At 40.8% G+C, this 15,139-nt stretch overlaps 1 protein-coding gene across 1 annotated transcript; it reads left to right on the top strand.

Annotated features, from left to right (window-relative positions):
- The first annotated feature begins 1,067 nt into the window (after positions 1-1,067).
- LOC149266349 (uncharacterized) lies at positions 1,068-5,413 on the top strand. The gene is made up of 3 exons (XM_089407972.1): positions 1,068-3,090; positions 3,592-5,030; positions 5,393-5,413. Exons 1-3 carry the CDS (start codon positions 1,068-1,070, stop codon positions 5,411-5,413), a joined length of 3,483 nt encoding a protein of 1,160 aa, XP_089264098.1.
- The last annotated feature ends 9,726 nt before the right edge of the window (positions 5,414-15,139 follow it).

Raw genomic sequence — 15,139 nt, 5'->3', positions numbered from 1 at the left:
CTAGTCTACAATTCACTAAAAGCCATCTAACTCGAATTAACTGACAATAACTTAGTGATAAGCGACATCGCACATGTTAACTGATAGCTAGCTCAAGCATATATGAGATTGAATTCAAATTTACATATTTGACTAAGACACAAGTCAAAGAAGCCATTCCTCGCTACATTTTCAACACTCCCTCTTAGCAAGGAAGGGATTCTTGGAAGAACCTTGTCCACCTAGATCTGTCTTCAACTCTACCAAGTTCTCTACTACTGCAACTGCTCCCTCTGAACTAGAAGATTTTTTTTCTTCCTTATGTTAAGCCTGCTTTGAAGACCCATTCTTTCCCACCATTATTTGTGAGTTCACTACTTTAGTCATGAGTTACATGTACCCTGTGTACCTGGGTGTCTACTTGATATTGGGAGACTCAAATCTCTTCTGAGCTCCCTTAACCAAATACTCTGCCCACTTGGCTCAAACTTTCTCTATACTGGAAGTCTCTCATTGAGAGGTTTCCTCCACTCGCCCTGGGCTATGGTCCCGTTGAAGCCCCGAAATTCCGCTGCAACAACATGGGGGATAACCACCTGGTCCGTACCTTGGAAGCAACTCCTTTTCTGTTTGGTATGTTGGCTCCGACTGGGGATAATGGGACCAATTTCCCAGCAAGAATTGACATGATGATGGCGTTGGGTTGATATAAGGTATAATGGGAAATGACTTAACTAAAAATGATCTAAGTTAAACAACAAACACATGCAACTATCTATTCTAATATTTATCTTAATATATACCTGGGAATAACTTAAATCATGCTATCTACAAAGATATCTTAGAGCAACATGTAATAATGATCATTCAATTGCTATAAGACATGAATTCGTTAATGATAATTATTTTGACTAAATAGTTAGGAAAAATAATTGTGGAAACTATATCGCATATATCAATTTCTCATATGGTAGAAAATCCAGTCTTTCTATGGCCCAAGTAAAAGCAAAACATGATGTAGCAGATGGGAAGCAATTATCGATCCCTGGGGCACTTAGAGCAGTGCAAGGCCCCGAAAAGGTTCCAAAATGATCCTTACATCATGGAACTGCAGGGGTTTAGCCAGTAAGCCCAAAAAACTGGCCCTCAGGGAGATGCTGCTGTCCTCTAGAGCGGACATTCTCCTCCTCCAAGAGACCTTGGGAAACAGATTTGAAGTTGAATCGGCTCTCGCCGGCCTTCTCCCAGATTGGAAGTTCTCAGCCATCGACTCCTCGGGCCATTCCGGAGGACTGGCCATTGGATACAGAGAAGGTCGAATCAAGATCATAAATCAATGGGGTATGAAGTTGGTGATGGGAATGGAATTTCAAACCCCTGACTTTGATTTCCCAATATCAATCCTAAACATCTACGGCCCTTGTCAGGGAAGAATGCCTTTCTGGAATGATCTCATGGCTAAGTCTGTTATGAAGAACAACCTTCTGGTGCTGGGAGGAGATTTAAACTTCTCCCTCGGAAGAGCAGAGACCTGGGGACCTTCTGCTAGGGAGGATTCCTTAATAGACTTCTTCCATAATCTCCTCTCTGCAAACAATCTGATTGATGTAAACCTCATTAAGCTGAAGCCAACATGGAAGAATCGTCGAGTAGGGGAAGCAAGGGTGGCAAAAAGGCTTGATCGTTTCCTCATCAATGAGGAATTGTCCTCTCGAATTCCTATCTTCCGCCAATGGGTTGAAGAGGGGGGGCCTTCAGACCACTCTCCAATCTTCTTGGACCTCTCAAAATCTCCTCCCAAGCCTCCGGCGCCTTTCAAGTTTAATGCTGCTTGGCTGAAAGAATCCTCCTTTAATCTCCTTTTCAAGGAAACATGGATACATCCTGACAACCAAGCTGCTGAAGACAGAGGGTTCTTATTTATGGAAAATCTCAAAAGACTGAAGAAAGCAACAATCTCATGGGCGAAGGACTGGAAGGCAAAACAAAATGAGGATTTTAATCGAATCAGTGAGGAGCTTCAAAATCTGGAGAGTATAGAGGGGGATGGATATGCGACTCAGGAATCCAAAGACAAAATCATTCAACTTGAGAAGCTCAAAAATCAAATCCTGTTGGCTAAGGAGGAGGAATGGAGGCTCAAGAGCAGAGCCACCTGGATCAAAGCTGGGGACGAGAATACAAAATTTTTCCATAATTATGCGAAGGGAAGGAAGAGTGCAAACACCATCTGGAGTCTAAAAAATGGTGAAGGTAGGGAAGAAAAGACCTTTGAAGCCCTGTCATCTCTCGGGCTAAGTCACTTCAAAACCCAATATGAAGACCCTGGTGAGGCCACAATTGCAAAAGTCATTAAAATAGCTCAGTGCTTTCCCAGATTTGTAGAAGACGAAGAAGCAGAGGAGGTAATGATCCCTGTAACAAAAGAGGAAGTGGAGGTGGTCATCAAATCTATGGCAAAAGAAAAAAGCCCCGAGCCCGATGGTTGGGCAATTGAACTCTATCTCCACTTCTTTGATCTAATTGGAGAAGAACTCACTGAAGTCATAGAAGAGACCAGGATTAAAGGAGAGGTCTATAGCCCCTTCAATGCTACTTTTATTGCACTCATTCCCAAGAAGGAAAACCCTGAATCTTTCGAAGACTTCAAACCTATTTCCTTATGCAACAATATATACAAAATAATTGTAAAAGTGATTGCGCTCAGATTAAAACCAACCTTGTCAAAGCATATCTCTGCTGAGCAATTTGGGTTCCTAAATGGATGCCAAATCCATGAAGCCATAGGTGTGGCCCAGGAGGTTCTTCATAGTGTAAAACATCAGAATAAAAAGGGTGTTGTTCTCAAAATTGATTTATCAAAAGCCTTTGACAGAATTAATTGGATTTATATCTGTCTGCTCCTGACTCACCTGGGGTTCAAAATCGACTTCATCAGCTGGATAATGGGCTACATCACCAATGTCAGCTATGCAATCCTCATCAACGGTGCAGTCACTCCATTCTTCAAAGGACAGAGGGGCCTGAGGCAAGGCTGTCCTCTGTCACCCCTGTTATTTATTTTAGTTGCAGAAGGCCTAAGTCAGCTGATCCTAAAGGCCAGAAGGGAAGGTAAGATCAAAGGTATTGAAGTAGCAGCTAACCTAAGCATATCACATCTCCTATTTGTAGATGATATTCTGGTATTCACAAATGGTTCTCCTAATGAATTAGCAGAACTACACATCATTTTTGATCTGTTTTTGAAAGCCACTGGAATGCAGATAAATTCCAGGAAATCTCAACTAATAGTAGAAGGATTAAACCGGCACGACAGAGCACAAATTCTCTCACACTTTCCTTTTGAAGTAAGCAACATGCAATCCCCCTTCAAGTACCTAGGCTTCTGGTTAAAACCCAATGCATATAAGAAAGAGGATTGGAACTGGCTGACTGCAAAACTAGAAGCCAAAATATCCCACTGGAGTTACAAATGGCTTTCCAGAGCAGGAAGACTGACTCTAATTAAATCAGTGCTCCTGGCCATCCCAGTCTACTAGGCAGCGCTAACATGGGTCCCTAAGGGCACGCTGGAAAAAATCAGAAGAATTTGTAGCAGATTCCTCTGGGCAGGATCTAAAGAAAAGGCTGTTCTTCCATGGGTTGCCTGGGAGAAAGTGGCAAGGCCTAAAGACTGGGGAGGATGGGGGATAAAAAGCCTCCCAGAATTCAGCCTTTCTCTGGTTGCTAAATCGGGATGGAGGCTTATCAAGTTGGAAAACCTCTGGACAAGAGTGATCAAGAGGAAATACATTGACCCGGTGCCACTAGAAGACTGGATCAGGAACCCAGCTAAGAATAAGAAAAATGCCTCAGTGATATGGAAAGCAACGGTGGAATCCTTTAGAGTGATTGAGCAGGGGCTAGCATGGAAAATTGGAAACGGGCGAAGTGTGAAGATAGGGAAGGATCCATGGGTCGGGTGTAATATGAATTATGCCCTTTCTCCCGGTCTAACCCAGCATTTAGAAAGCAGAGGTATTTATTTCTTGTATCAGGTGGAAAAAATTGGTCACTCATCCATTTTGGGACAGGCCTGGAAAGACGGAGAAGATCTGGAACTAGAACAAGACTGGAGGAATGAATGGAACACCTATACTCAGGAGCTCATCAGATCACAAGCCAGACTGAAAGATAGTCCAGACGAACTCATCTGGGCACATGCAAACACTGGAGAATATTCACCAAAAAGTGGGTACAAATTCCTCATGTCTAGGAAAGGATGGGAGCCTCCCGAATGGTGGTCGAGGCACCTATGGAAGCTCAAATCCCCTCCTAAGACAAAAATACTCTTTTGGTGCATTCTAAGAAGGAAAATCCCAACCTGGGACATCCTACAGTCAAGATACATGCATGGGCCAGGGAGATGCACATTATGCAAATCAGAAGCCGAATCCATCAACCACATGTTCCTAAACTGTCAAGAAACAAAAAAGATATGGGGGGAGGTAGGAAAGCTGTTAAATAAAAGTTTTGCCTGGGTAGGAGGAAATATGACTGAGGCATGGTCTAATTGGTGGCAACAGCATCCTGAAGGAAATATGAGAAATCTTCCCTTGATCATCTGCTGGGGGGTTTGGATAGCAAGGAATAAAAGCATTTTTCAGGACTTGGAAATCCCGCGGTCAGTTTCGGCAACCCTCAGTGTCTCTATCTTCTCCAGCATCCCTGAATCAGAAGTGATTTCCCCTCCAAGACAAATCAAGGAAATTCAATTAAAAGAGGGTATTCCTTGGGCATTTTTTGATGGGGCTTCCCAGAACAACAAGGCAGGTGCTGGTATAGTCATCCATGAAAATCCTGATCAGCTCATAAAAGCCTCGGTCGGGTTGGGCTCTGGCTCAAATAATTCCGCGGAACTGGCAGCGCTGAAACTTCTCTTATGCTGGCTCATTCAGAGGAACATCCCCACAATTCAGATCTTCGGAGATTCTCTTAATGTCATCAAATGGGTTAATGGACACAGTGCTTGCAAAAATCATTTTTTAAAAATTCTGTTAGACGAAATTCAGGTATTGAAACTTTCTTTTAACTGTTTTTACATTTGTCACATCTACAGGGAACTCAATGACTCAGCAGACCACCTTTCTAAAAAAGGTTTACAACAAGATATGGGCAGGTGGAAAATAGAACAGGTTAATCATGGTCAGACCAGCTCTTCAGATCAGCCACCTTATCTCCAGCAATTTTGACTGTTCCTTTTTAGCATATATATAATCTTATATTTATCTCTCATATAAAAAACTTTTATTTTTGTTTAAATCGGTTCTAGAAGATCTGATAACACAGCAATTTTTGTAAGGGTTGTTTTCCTCTGTCGAGGAGACCCACTTGTTTTGGAAGGCCTTTTGGCATGCTGAAATGTTTTTTACAGGCCTCGGCCGAACAGCTCTGAGAGGGTTTTTCACCCCATAGACCTGTTAACTACTTGCTGCAAGTAGGACAGATTTTTGGTTGTAATCAAAACAGCCTAACAGTCAAACAGAGATGCTGATGCATTTGCAATGTAACTTTTTATCTCTAATAAAACAGTCAAACAGAGATGCTGATGCATTTGCAATGTAACTTTTTATCTCTAATAAAAAGTTCGCTTTTTCTTCGGAAAAAAAAAAAAAAAAAAAAAAAAAAAATCAATTGCTCATATACTCAATAAGGAATCACAGCTAAAACATTTTACAAAAGTGAAATAATGTCAAAATGTAGCTCAGATTTCATACATAAGACAATATAAGAAAGATTACAGCCAATTCATAAACAAAACACAACCATAAAGATAAAAGTACTAGACATGAGAGGTTCTACTCATGAAGTTAGCAATATTGATCTGCTTCCTTTCAACTAAATATACTCTAAGAGTAAAAAAGTGCAAATTCAGTAGAGTATGCTTCAATCTCTAAGAAAATCAAGATCTTGTTCCAATTATCTCATCAAGACAGTCACAAAAGTACAGAAGTGCAATCTTTTGCAAAGCGTTCTTGATAAAATTTCGGACCCCTCTCTAAATTCATGAGAGAGGTTTAAATAATACAAATTATGTATCAAAAATAGATTATTACATAAAAAGCTGAGGAGGTTTCAAACAACCTTCCTCAGAATAAGTAAAATAAAAACTAAAATAGAAATAAAAATGATGACAAGCTTCTTCAAATTGAATGGTCCTATTTAGCCATTCGGTCCTTGAGTTCGCAAATATCTATCATTGGCTTCACCTGGGGTGGCTGGCCAATTATAGATCTTAATTTTCCCGTAAATACAACATTAGAGAGTGGTGGCACCATCTTTTGAGTAGAATTTGTTAGACAACGCAGAGTCATCCATTGACTGTGTGGTTTCACCAGAAACTGCCAGTAGGTTTCCTAGTCAAGCTTAGACAGTTGTTTGATTGCCTTAACTTGCGTTTCGACAGTCTCTTTCCACTATTTTTGTAACTGTTTGATGTCTGGGAGAACTTTCGGCTTGCATTCTTTGACGAGATTGGCAGTATGAAGGTTTTCGTTCACAACCTCAATTATGTTGTTTGTTGTACTAATTGTTCTTGCTACTTCCCTTTCTGCTTGCTTCAACTGTATGTCCCAATCTGTGAACAAAATATCCTTGTGGGACTCCTCAATCTTTGGCAGATTAGATTTTCTACCTTCTTCAGATTCCTACCAAGAAATAAATTCTGAAATTCTCTTATTGGTCTCTTCATATTCTAATCTCTAATCAACCACTTGATTGGTTAATGCATCACTTGTTTCACAATATGGATTGATCAATGAGATTTTTTGGCAGAATACTTCCTGTTGCTGTGATAACAGAGAGTTTCGTTCAAGTGCCTCTTTAATGAATTCCTATGTTTGAGGGTTGTCTTTGAGTTTATCCATTATAGCCTACATTTGATGAATCTGTGAATCCTTTTATGCAATGTTTGTCTGATGTTGTAATCTCATTTGTTCAAATTATTTTTAAGCTGTACCTTTTGCATCTCTTTTTTTTTCTTGGTGTTCTATCTCTCTTGTTCAAGTTTTTGTTCTAACAACTGAACTCTTTCTTCTTTTTCTTTAAACAAAAGGCGAACTTCTGCTACCTTATCAATTGTTGCAGTTGCATAGGCGCTTGCAAATTGTGATAACTTTGTAATATTTTCTGATGGATCAATGGGGGTGTCTTTCCATACTACCTCCATTGGTTCACTTCCAAGACTTACTACTGCGGATGCATCCAATTTCCTTTTCTTCCTTTGCCTCTTTACTACAGCCTTATGTGTTGGGCTGTAGAATATGTCTAGTGGGGGTATTTACTCAATCTTTAAAGCAATTTCTGAAGTTGGGTAGGTTTGGATGATTTCGATATCTTGAGTAGTTGTAACTCCTTGTATTGTTGTTTTTGGGTTTACAACCTACTGAGTCTGTTTAGGAGTTTGAAATCCAGATGTTCCTTCAATACTGGTCTCTATTTGCTGCGTTTGGAGCTTTTTATTAAATTTCTCCCATTCCTGATCCATATCAATGACTTTGATCTTTTCTGTTTGAACCTGTGTGGAGCCAGTCTCTATGTGTTCCTCAGCCAGGGCCTTTTTGGTTGTTTCTTCAGCACTTTCCTCTATGCCCTTCTCAGGATCTTTCTCGGGGCTTTCTTCCTTATTCTGAGATTGGTGTTCAGAGTCTTCTGAACCTTGAACTGACTTCTCTTAAGATTCCTCATCAGAATTATGCTTGGAATTTTCCTCCAGGCTTATGCTGGGAGTAGGTTCTCTTATTTCTTCAATTTGCAATAGGTCCAAAGGGACCTTTGTTAGTCTTTTATTCCTGTAGATGTGGAAGTGGTTGAGGTCCACTAGGCTCAATTTTATTGATGCTAAATGTAAGACCCGTGAAAATGTCTCAGCTGCCTCAAAGAGATCATCAAACTCATCGTTTTCATGAATAAATTGTCTGATTTTGACCATAGTAGTGAAGTTTTTGGCGACCTTGTTAGGGTCATATTGTCTGCCTGGCATAGTAGCCAGATTCAGGGATGTGACGTTCTGTATCTCTTTTGTCGCATGCCCCTAGTCATGTAACGTGAAAGCACCACATTGCACTGGGAAGGTCGGCCAGATGGATTTCTTCTGTTCTTTGAGGGTTTTGGTAATACCACCCCCCATTGTTTGATAGGAAATCTCTCTTGCCAATAATTTATCAGGAATGTGAAATGGAAGAACACATAGAGCTGTAATACTCCCAAAAACTCTGATATAAGTAAATAATTCCTCGCAAAACCATCTTTCCACCGGCAAGATGTTCATTTTAGCTTCCTCTGATAGCTTAGGGGATTTTTTTTTTTTATCAAAAATGGTTTGGTAAATTGGCAACATAATTCCATGACAAATTTTATAAAAATGGGAGCTAAACTATGATTCCCACAAAACTTTATGATAAACATGGGTGGGAGTGGCATCCTGTTGAGTCCATTCCTAGCCCATGTTTCGAAAATGTGAACAAAAACATATAGCATCCATGACATAAACACTCATGTAAAATGGAGGGATAACCCGAGAGGAGATAATTCTATTGTGTTTGTATTCTCTAATGGCCATAGCCAAATTGGCTGACAAAATATTTCTCCAGTTCATAATTATAGCATTAACAACCGCATCAATCAATGGAACCCATTCAATAGAAAACTTTGTAGTGTCAACCTTTCCAAATAGCCTACACAACATTGCAGCTGCAAAATTATGCGGGGCTAATAGAGGTGCAATTTGGTACATACTAGTTTTCTCCCACCTGAACTTGTTGGAGTCAGGCCTTCAATTCTGCATGACGTCCATCGGGTCTTCATTTTCTTTTGCAAACTGCTCAATAAAGGCTTTATCGTAGAGCTTTTGTGGTTTTGGCAGATGGTACATTCAGCGTAAATTGTCTGGTTTAAATGACCCCATGACTTCATGCCTGGAATTCCTGAATGTTCTATCAGAAATATCCACATTGTCACTGATCCATTTTACCATATTAGTGTATGGAAATATTTTAGGCCTTGCAGCTATTATGTGCAGGAAATAACATGCTACTTCAAAGAGATCATCAAACTCATTGTTCTCATGAATAAATTGTTTGATTTTGACCATAATAGTGAAGTTTTGGGCAACCTTGCTAGGGTCATACTGTTTGCCTGGCACAATAGCCAGATTCATGGATGTGATTTTCTGATCTCTTTTGTCGCATGCCCATAATCATGTAACATGAAAGCACTACATTGCACTGGGAAGGTCGGCCAGATGGATTTCTTCTATTCTTTGAGGGTTTTGGTAATACCATCCCCCACTATTTGATAGGAAATCTCTCTTGCCAATAATTTATCAGGAACATAAAATGGAAGAACATGCGGAGCTTTAATACTCCCAAAAACTCTAAAATAAGTAAATAGTTCCTTGCCAAACCATCTTTCGACTGGCAAGATGTTCATTTTAGCTTCCTCTGATAGCATAGGGGATTTTTTTTTATAAAAAATGGTTTGGTAAATTGGCAACATAATGCCATGACAAATTTTATAAAAATGGGAGCTAACTTGTGATTCCCACAAAAATTTATGATAAACATGGGTGGGAGTAGGGTCCTATAGAGTCCATTTCCAGCCCATGTTTCGAAAATGTGAACAAAAACATATATCATCCATGACATAACACTCATGTATAAGGGAGGGATAACCCGAGAGGAGATAATTCTATTGTAATTGTATTCTCTGATGGCCATAGCCAAATTGGCTGAAAAAATATTTCTCCAGTTCATAATTATAGCATTAACAACTGCATCAATCAATGGAACCCATTCAATGGAAAACATTTTAGTGTCAGCCTTTCAAAATAGCCTACACAACATTGTGGCTGCAAAATTATGCGGGGCTAACAAAGGTGCAATTCGATACATGCCAGTTTTCTCCCGTCTGAACTTGTTGGAGCCAGACCTTCAATTCTGCATGACGTCCATCGGGCCTTCATTTTCTTTTGCAAACTGCTCAATAAAGGCTTTATCCTAGAGCTTCTATGGTTTTGGCAGATGGTACATTTAGTGTAAATTGTCTAGTTTAAATGAACCCATGACTTCATGCCTAGAATTCCTGAATGTTCTATCAGAAATATCCACATTGTCAATGATCCATTTTACCATATCAGTGTATGGCAATATTTTATTCCTTGCAGCTATTATGTTTAGGAAAGACCATGTTGCTTCAAAATAAGAAGCCTCAGATGAGTCCTCGACGTTTATTATTGCTTTAGTTTCCAGGGCCTTTGTGTTTTATTCCTCCTGTAAATTATACATTGCCTCCCATGATGTAGTATCATCATCCTTATTACATGTGGGATCAGAGAAGAGTGGAAGCATTTATGAATCCTCAGACGCAGTAGCCTATGTAGTCTTCTTTCCTTTCTTAACCATTTTTTCGAGCGCTGTCTTCTTCGGAATTTTCCTGAAATTTGGGCAATGGAGAAAATAGGATAAAAATAAGAGTGTGTTGAGGCCCCGAAAATCGTTGCAACAACATTGGGGAAACCACCCGGTCCGGACCTTAGTGCAGCTCCTTTTCCGTTTGGGATAGTGGCTCCGACTGGGGATAATGGGACCAGTTTCCCAAGAATTATAAGTAAACGGGATGGATGAGTGACTTGTGATATAGGATGGTGATAAACGAACAACTAAAACTATTGACGAAATATACTAACTATAATCTAATCCCGGGACTTATCAATTTCTCAAGCGTAGCGTTTGATAATCTGTGCTTTAAGGCAGGCATATAGATGACTCTAACGCTAAGGCATAGATGTTTAAACCATTTAAGATTGCTCTGCATAATTAGTTATGCAGAGCGATAATAGCGAATTACTACACTTTGTCATTCTTATCATTGCTACATGCATGATTAAAAGATAGAACAAATCACAAAGCATTCAATAGTGAAAGGAAATGAAGATTTGCTTTTATAGCACATACATGTATTCAACAATAGCAAAAATTAATAACACAGCAATTCATATAAGAGGAAAGAACACAGATTGCAGATAAAAGTACCATGTAAGCTGCTTAATCAATCCAGTATATCAATCGCTATGTCGCAGTCCTTCCTTCAAACCAGAAAGCATTCCAACAACAGACAATCGTGCGCAATTGTATAAAACAGTCTTCTAGTTTAAATTAAGAACCATTGGTCGAGTTTCACAAAAGAATATAGGCTGAAGCACAGTAGTGCAAACTTCAACCTTTAAGTCTATTACAAAATTTTACGACCCTTTCCAAAACAATGAAAGGGTCTATAAATACTAAGCTAATCTAAAATATCTAAGAAACTGAAAAAACTATTAAATTGGCATCAATAAATATTTTTCTCCATCTTCCTCGGCGATCTGGCAGTCGGCGACAATGCTTCATTAGGTGGCCTCTTTGCCTTTAAACCTTAGCTGACATATCGCCAGCATTGGCTCTACTTCTGGTGGAGTGTTGAGACGCGAAGTGAGCTGGGCATCATATGTGGCATCCTGAATGTCGGGAATCAGGCATCCGAGAGCATCTGTCAAACATTTGAGGGCCGACCTTTGAGTGTGTGGCTTGATTAGAAAGAGCCAATATGCCTCGGAGGTTAAAGTATTTACTCCAGCGATTAACCTTCCCTGTTGCTCCAAGTCATGATAACTTGTCTGCTCAATTATGTTCGCTGTTGTTATACTTCCAGGTTTGCACTGGGAGATCATGTTTGCCAAATAGAGTGTGTCGTTGACTAGATCAATCATATTGCTGGCAATCATTTTACACCTTGAAGCTGCCCTTTCCGCTTTCATCACCTGAGTGTTCCATTCCGTGAAGAGTATGTCCTTGTACGTTTCATAGATTCGGGGCAAATTCGCCGCTTTCCCCTCATTAGTATCTTGCCACTCAAGATACTCGGATATGGTTTCTTCGGCCTGATCTAGCTCATTTCTGGCTTTCTCTATCTGCTGACATACTGCTGTAGATATTTCGCATAATGGCTCAGCCTCAGTAAGTTGTCGGCATAGGAGTCTGATCTGCGATATTAATGCGCTATTTGTTTGAGCTGCCTCTGCTCTGAAATCCTCCACCTTCTGGGTGCCCTTGATGTCTTCGAGCTGTGCTGATAATTGAGCTATTTGCTCATCTTTTGATTTCATCATCAGCTCATTTGCCGTTTTCAACTGTGACAATGCCTCCGACAACTCTTTCTGCTTTTGGATTGCGCTCTGGTCTATCCTCTGCTTTTCGGCCTGCAGTTGCTGGGTTAATTCATTGTTCTGCTGCTGTTGTGCCAGCAACTGCTCTTCTACCTGTGCTGCCTTGTTTTTCGCCTCGATCACTTCTGCCTGTAATGCGTAAATCTCCTGGTCTTTAGTCTTCAATAGAAGACTTACCTCCGATGCCTTGTCAATAGTCGCTGCAGAATAAGCTCCCGCAAACTGCGACAGCTTTGTTAGATCATCGGAAGGGTCCAATTCCTCCTTCCAGAGTACATTGCCCGTGACTGTTTGCTCGGGAAAGATAGAAGGTTGATCAAGCCTTCGTCTCTTCTTAGAGCGCTTAACAACAGCTTTATGCTTTGGACTGTAGAAAACATCCAGAGGAGGAATTTCTTCCACCTGGAGAACAATTTGATCGGAAGGGTCTTTAGTAATTACCTCGACATCCTTTGAAATGGGTAGGCCGCTGGTTCCACTTAGAACCTGAGAGGAAGTGGTATCTGGTGCATCGCTTGTTTTAGAGGTGTCTGTGTCTTTGGAGCCTTCCTGGCCACTGATAATGGAATCGAATTGGTTCCATTGTTTAATTAATTCAGGATCAAATGAGGTCTGTTTATGTTGCTCTGTGTGGGATTTGCTCCGCTCCTTTTCTTGTTCTAACCTCTGCTGCTCCTCTAGCTCTTTTCGCCGCTGCTCCTCTAACTCTTTTCTTTGTCTCTCTTCTTGCTCCCTTTTCTGCCTATCTGCCAATTCCTTTTTCTGCCTATCTGCCAGTTCTTTCTTTTGTTTCTCTTCTTCTTCCTTCTTCCTGTGTTCCTCTATCTGCTTCTGCTTTCTCTGTTCTTGATCCTTCTGTGCCTTCTTCTGCCTGTCAGCTTGCTCTTTTCTTTGCTTTTCTGCCCGTAGCTTCTCTTGCCTTTCCTCCTGTTGTTTCTTTTGTTCCTTAGTTGTAACGGGAGGTTGGCTCGTCTGTTGCCGACCAGGCTCGCTTGAGGAAGACGCTGGGGTTGTGGATAATAAATCTAGAGGCAGAGTTTGCAACCTCTGCTCTCTAAGTTTATTGAACTCAGTTAACGTCTCATCATTGTATTTCATTCTAGCGAGCTCTTTGACATGACCTATTGTATCGGCGGCTATGAACAGGTCATCAAACATATCCTCTTGATGGTCAATTTTTGTTAATTTGGCCTGTTCTAGGGCAGTGTAGGCAGTTTTCTTTGGATCATAGAGTCTGCTTGGGAGAGTGGCTAGGGATAAAGCTTGCATCTTTATTGCCTCTTTTTCTGCATGTTTGATATTATGCAGAGCAAAAACACCAATTCTTAATGGAAAAGAGGGCCAGCCCCTCTTCTTTTCTTCCTTGAGAGTTTGTGTGACACTCTCAGCCATAATCTGGTAGGAGATTTCTCGGGCCAACAATTTGTCTGGGACGTATAAAGGGAGAACATGCGGCCTGGCCTGGCTCCCAAAAACTCTGATATAGGTAAAATGTTCTTCCCCGAACCAACTTGCTACAGCCGGTAAGTCAAAAGAAGCTTCATAGGAAATTCTGGGGATGGGTTTATCATAGATGGAATAATAAATAGGCACCATGAAACCATTGCAAATTTGATACAAATGGTCCTTGTAAGAGGACTTCCACAATTTCTGATGGTACAAATGAATGGGTGAAGGGTCTTGGGTGGTCCACCTCCAACCGAGGATAGGAAACTCAGAATTAAAACACAAGGTATCCATAATGTAAGCAGTATAATAAAATGGTGGGATTTTCCTTTCGGTGACTACGGATTTAGCTCTAAAGTCACGAACAGCTACGACCAACTTATCAGAAAGAATGGTGGCCCAATCCATGATTATACTATTAACAGCTGCTTCCATTAATGGCACCATGTCAATGTTGAAATTAGCAGAGTCATGTAAACCCCATAGTCTACACATCATAATCCCCGCATAGCAATAGGGAGAAGCCAGAGAGTCAACGGAGTACTTACCCGAGCTTTCGTGCTTGTGTTTGGCCGGGTTCTGCCTCCAATCCCGGATGGGTTCAGATGGTACTTCATTTTCGGCTGCAAATTTCTCCACGAAGGCTCTGTTATAGATTTGCTCTGGTTCAGGCAAATGATACATTTGCCTCAGGTTATCTGGCTTAAACGACCCGAAAATCCTTCCATCCCTTGTGTGAAACGTTCTATCAGTGATTGGAATTTCTTCGATTGCCCAGCGCACTACATCAGTGTAGGGAAGGACCTGCTCCCTGGCTGCTATCCTGTGCAGAAAGGAGTCAGCCAAGTCTTTGAGAGTGGCATCGGACTTCCTTTGTACATCCACACTAGCCTCTGTTACCGTCACTTTCGGTTGCTCAGCCTCTAATAGATTATATGTGCCCTGCCATGAAGTCCTAGTGAGACCTGTGCACGTAGTGTCTGAAATTAGGCCTTTCTTCTTATCTGTGGCAGCTTGTCCCGCAACAGATGTAGCAGCGGAGCCCGCAGTTCTCTTGGATTTCTTCCCCATCATGCTCAGGCTTCTTTCAACAGATGAACTCTACACAAATGCAAGAGAAATCGTAACAAGGAAATAACAATGACAATCCATAACGGAAAGATATATCATTTGAAGCGTGATGAGATTAATTCTCAAAAATGGCTGCGGATCCAATCACTGGGAAGATATTACAGATGCATTAATGGTGATTTTAAGGCCTGCTACCCATTAAATGATTATTACACCGTTATCCGGCTGAATGACCCCCTTAAGCGTGCAACAGATTTTTTGGCGGTTAAACGCAAGTATTCGTTAATCGAAGGGGCAAAGTTTTAAATACACATGCATTACCTTATCCCTGCATTTAACGGCGTTTTTGAAATTTGCGCTTTATCAACCGGATTGCAATATAACATTAAGGCTTAAGCGATG

The sequence above is a fragment of the Pinus tabuliformis genome, chromosome 6 (genome assembly GCF_031772625.1).
Source record: "Pinus tabuliformis cultivar Carrire ecotype Pingquan chromosome 6, CPIR1, whole genome shotgun sequence".
NCBI classification, from domain to species: Eukaryota; Viridiplantae; Streptophyta; class Pinopsida; order Pinales; family Pinaceae; genus Pinus; species Pinus tabuliformis.
The sequence above is the reverse complement of the archived record's forward strand: the minus strand, read 5'-3'. Positions and strand labels throughout refer to the sequence as shown.

Excerpts from the sequence above, each read along its gene's own strand:
- LOC149266349 (XM_089407972.1), top strand. The coding sequence starts at position 1,068 with ATGATCCTTACATCATGGAACTGCAGGGGTTTAGCCAGTAAGCCCAAA. Across the intron at positions 3,091-3,591 it reads CCTAAAGGCCAGAAGGGAAG|GATCTAAAGAAAAGGCTGTT; the intron begins GTAAGATCAAAG and ends TCCTCTGGGCAG. Across the intron at positions 5,031-5,392 it reads TTCTGTTAGACGAAATTCAG|GCCTCGGCCGAACAGCTCTG; the intron begins GTATTGAAACTT and ends TGTTTTTTACAG.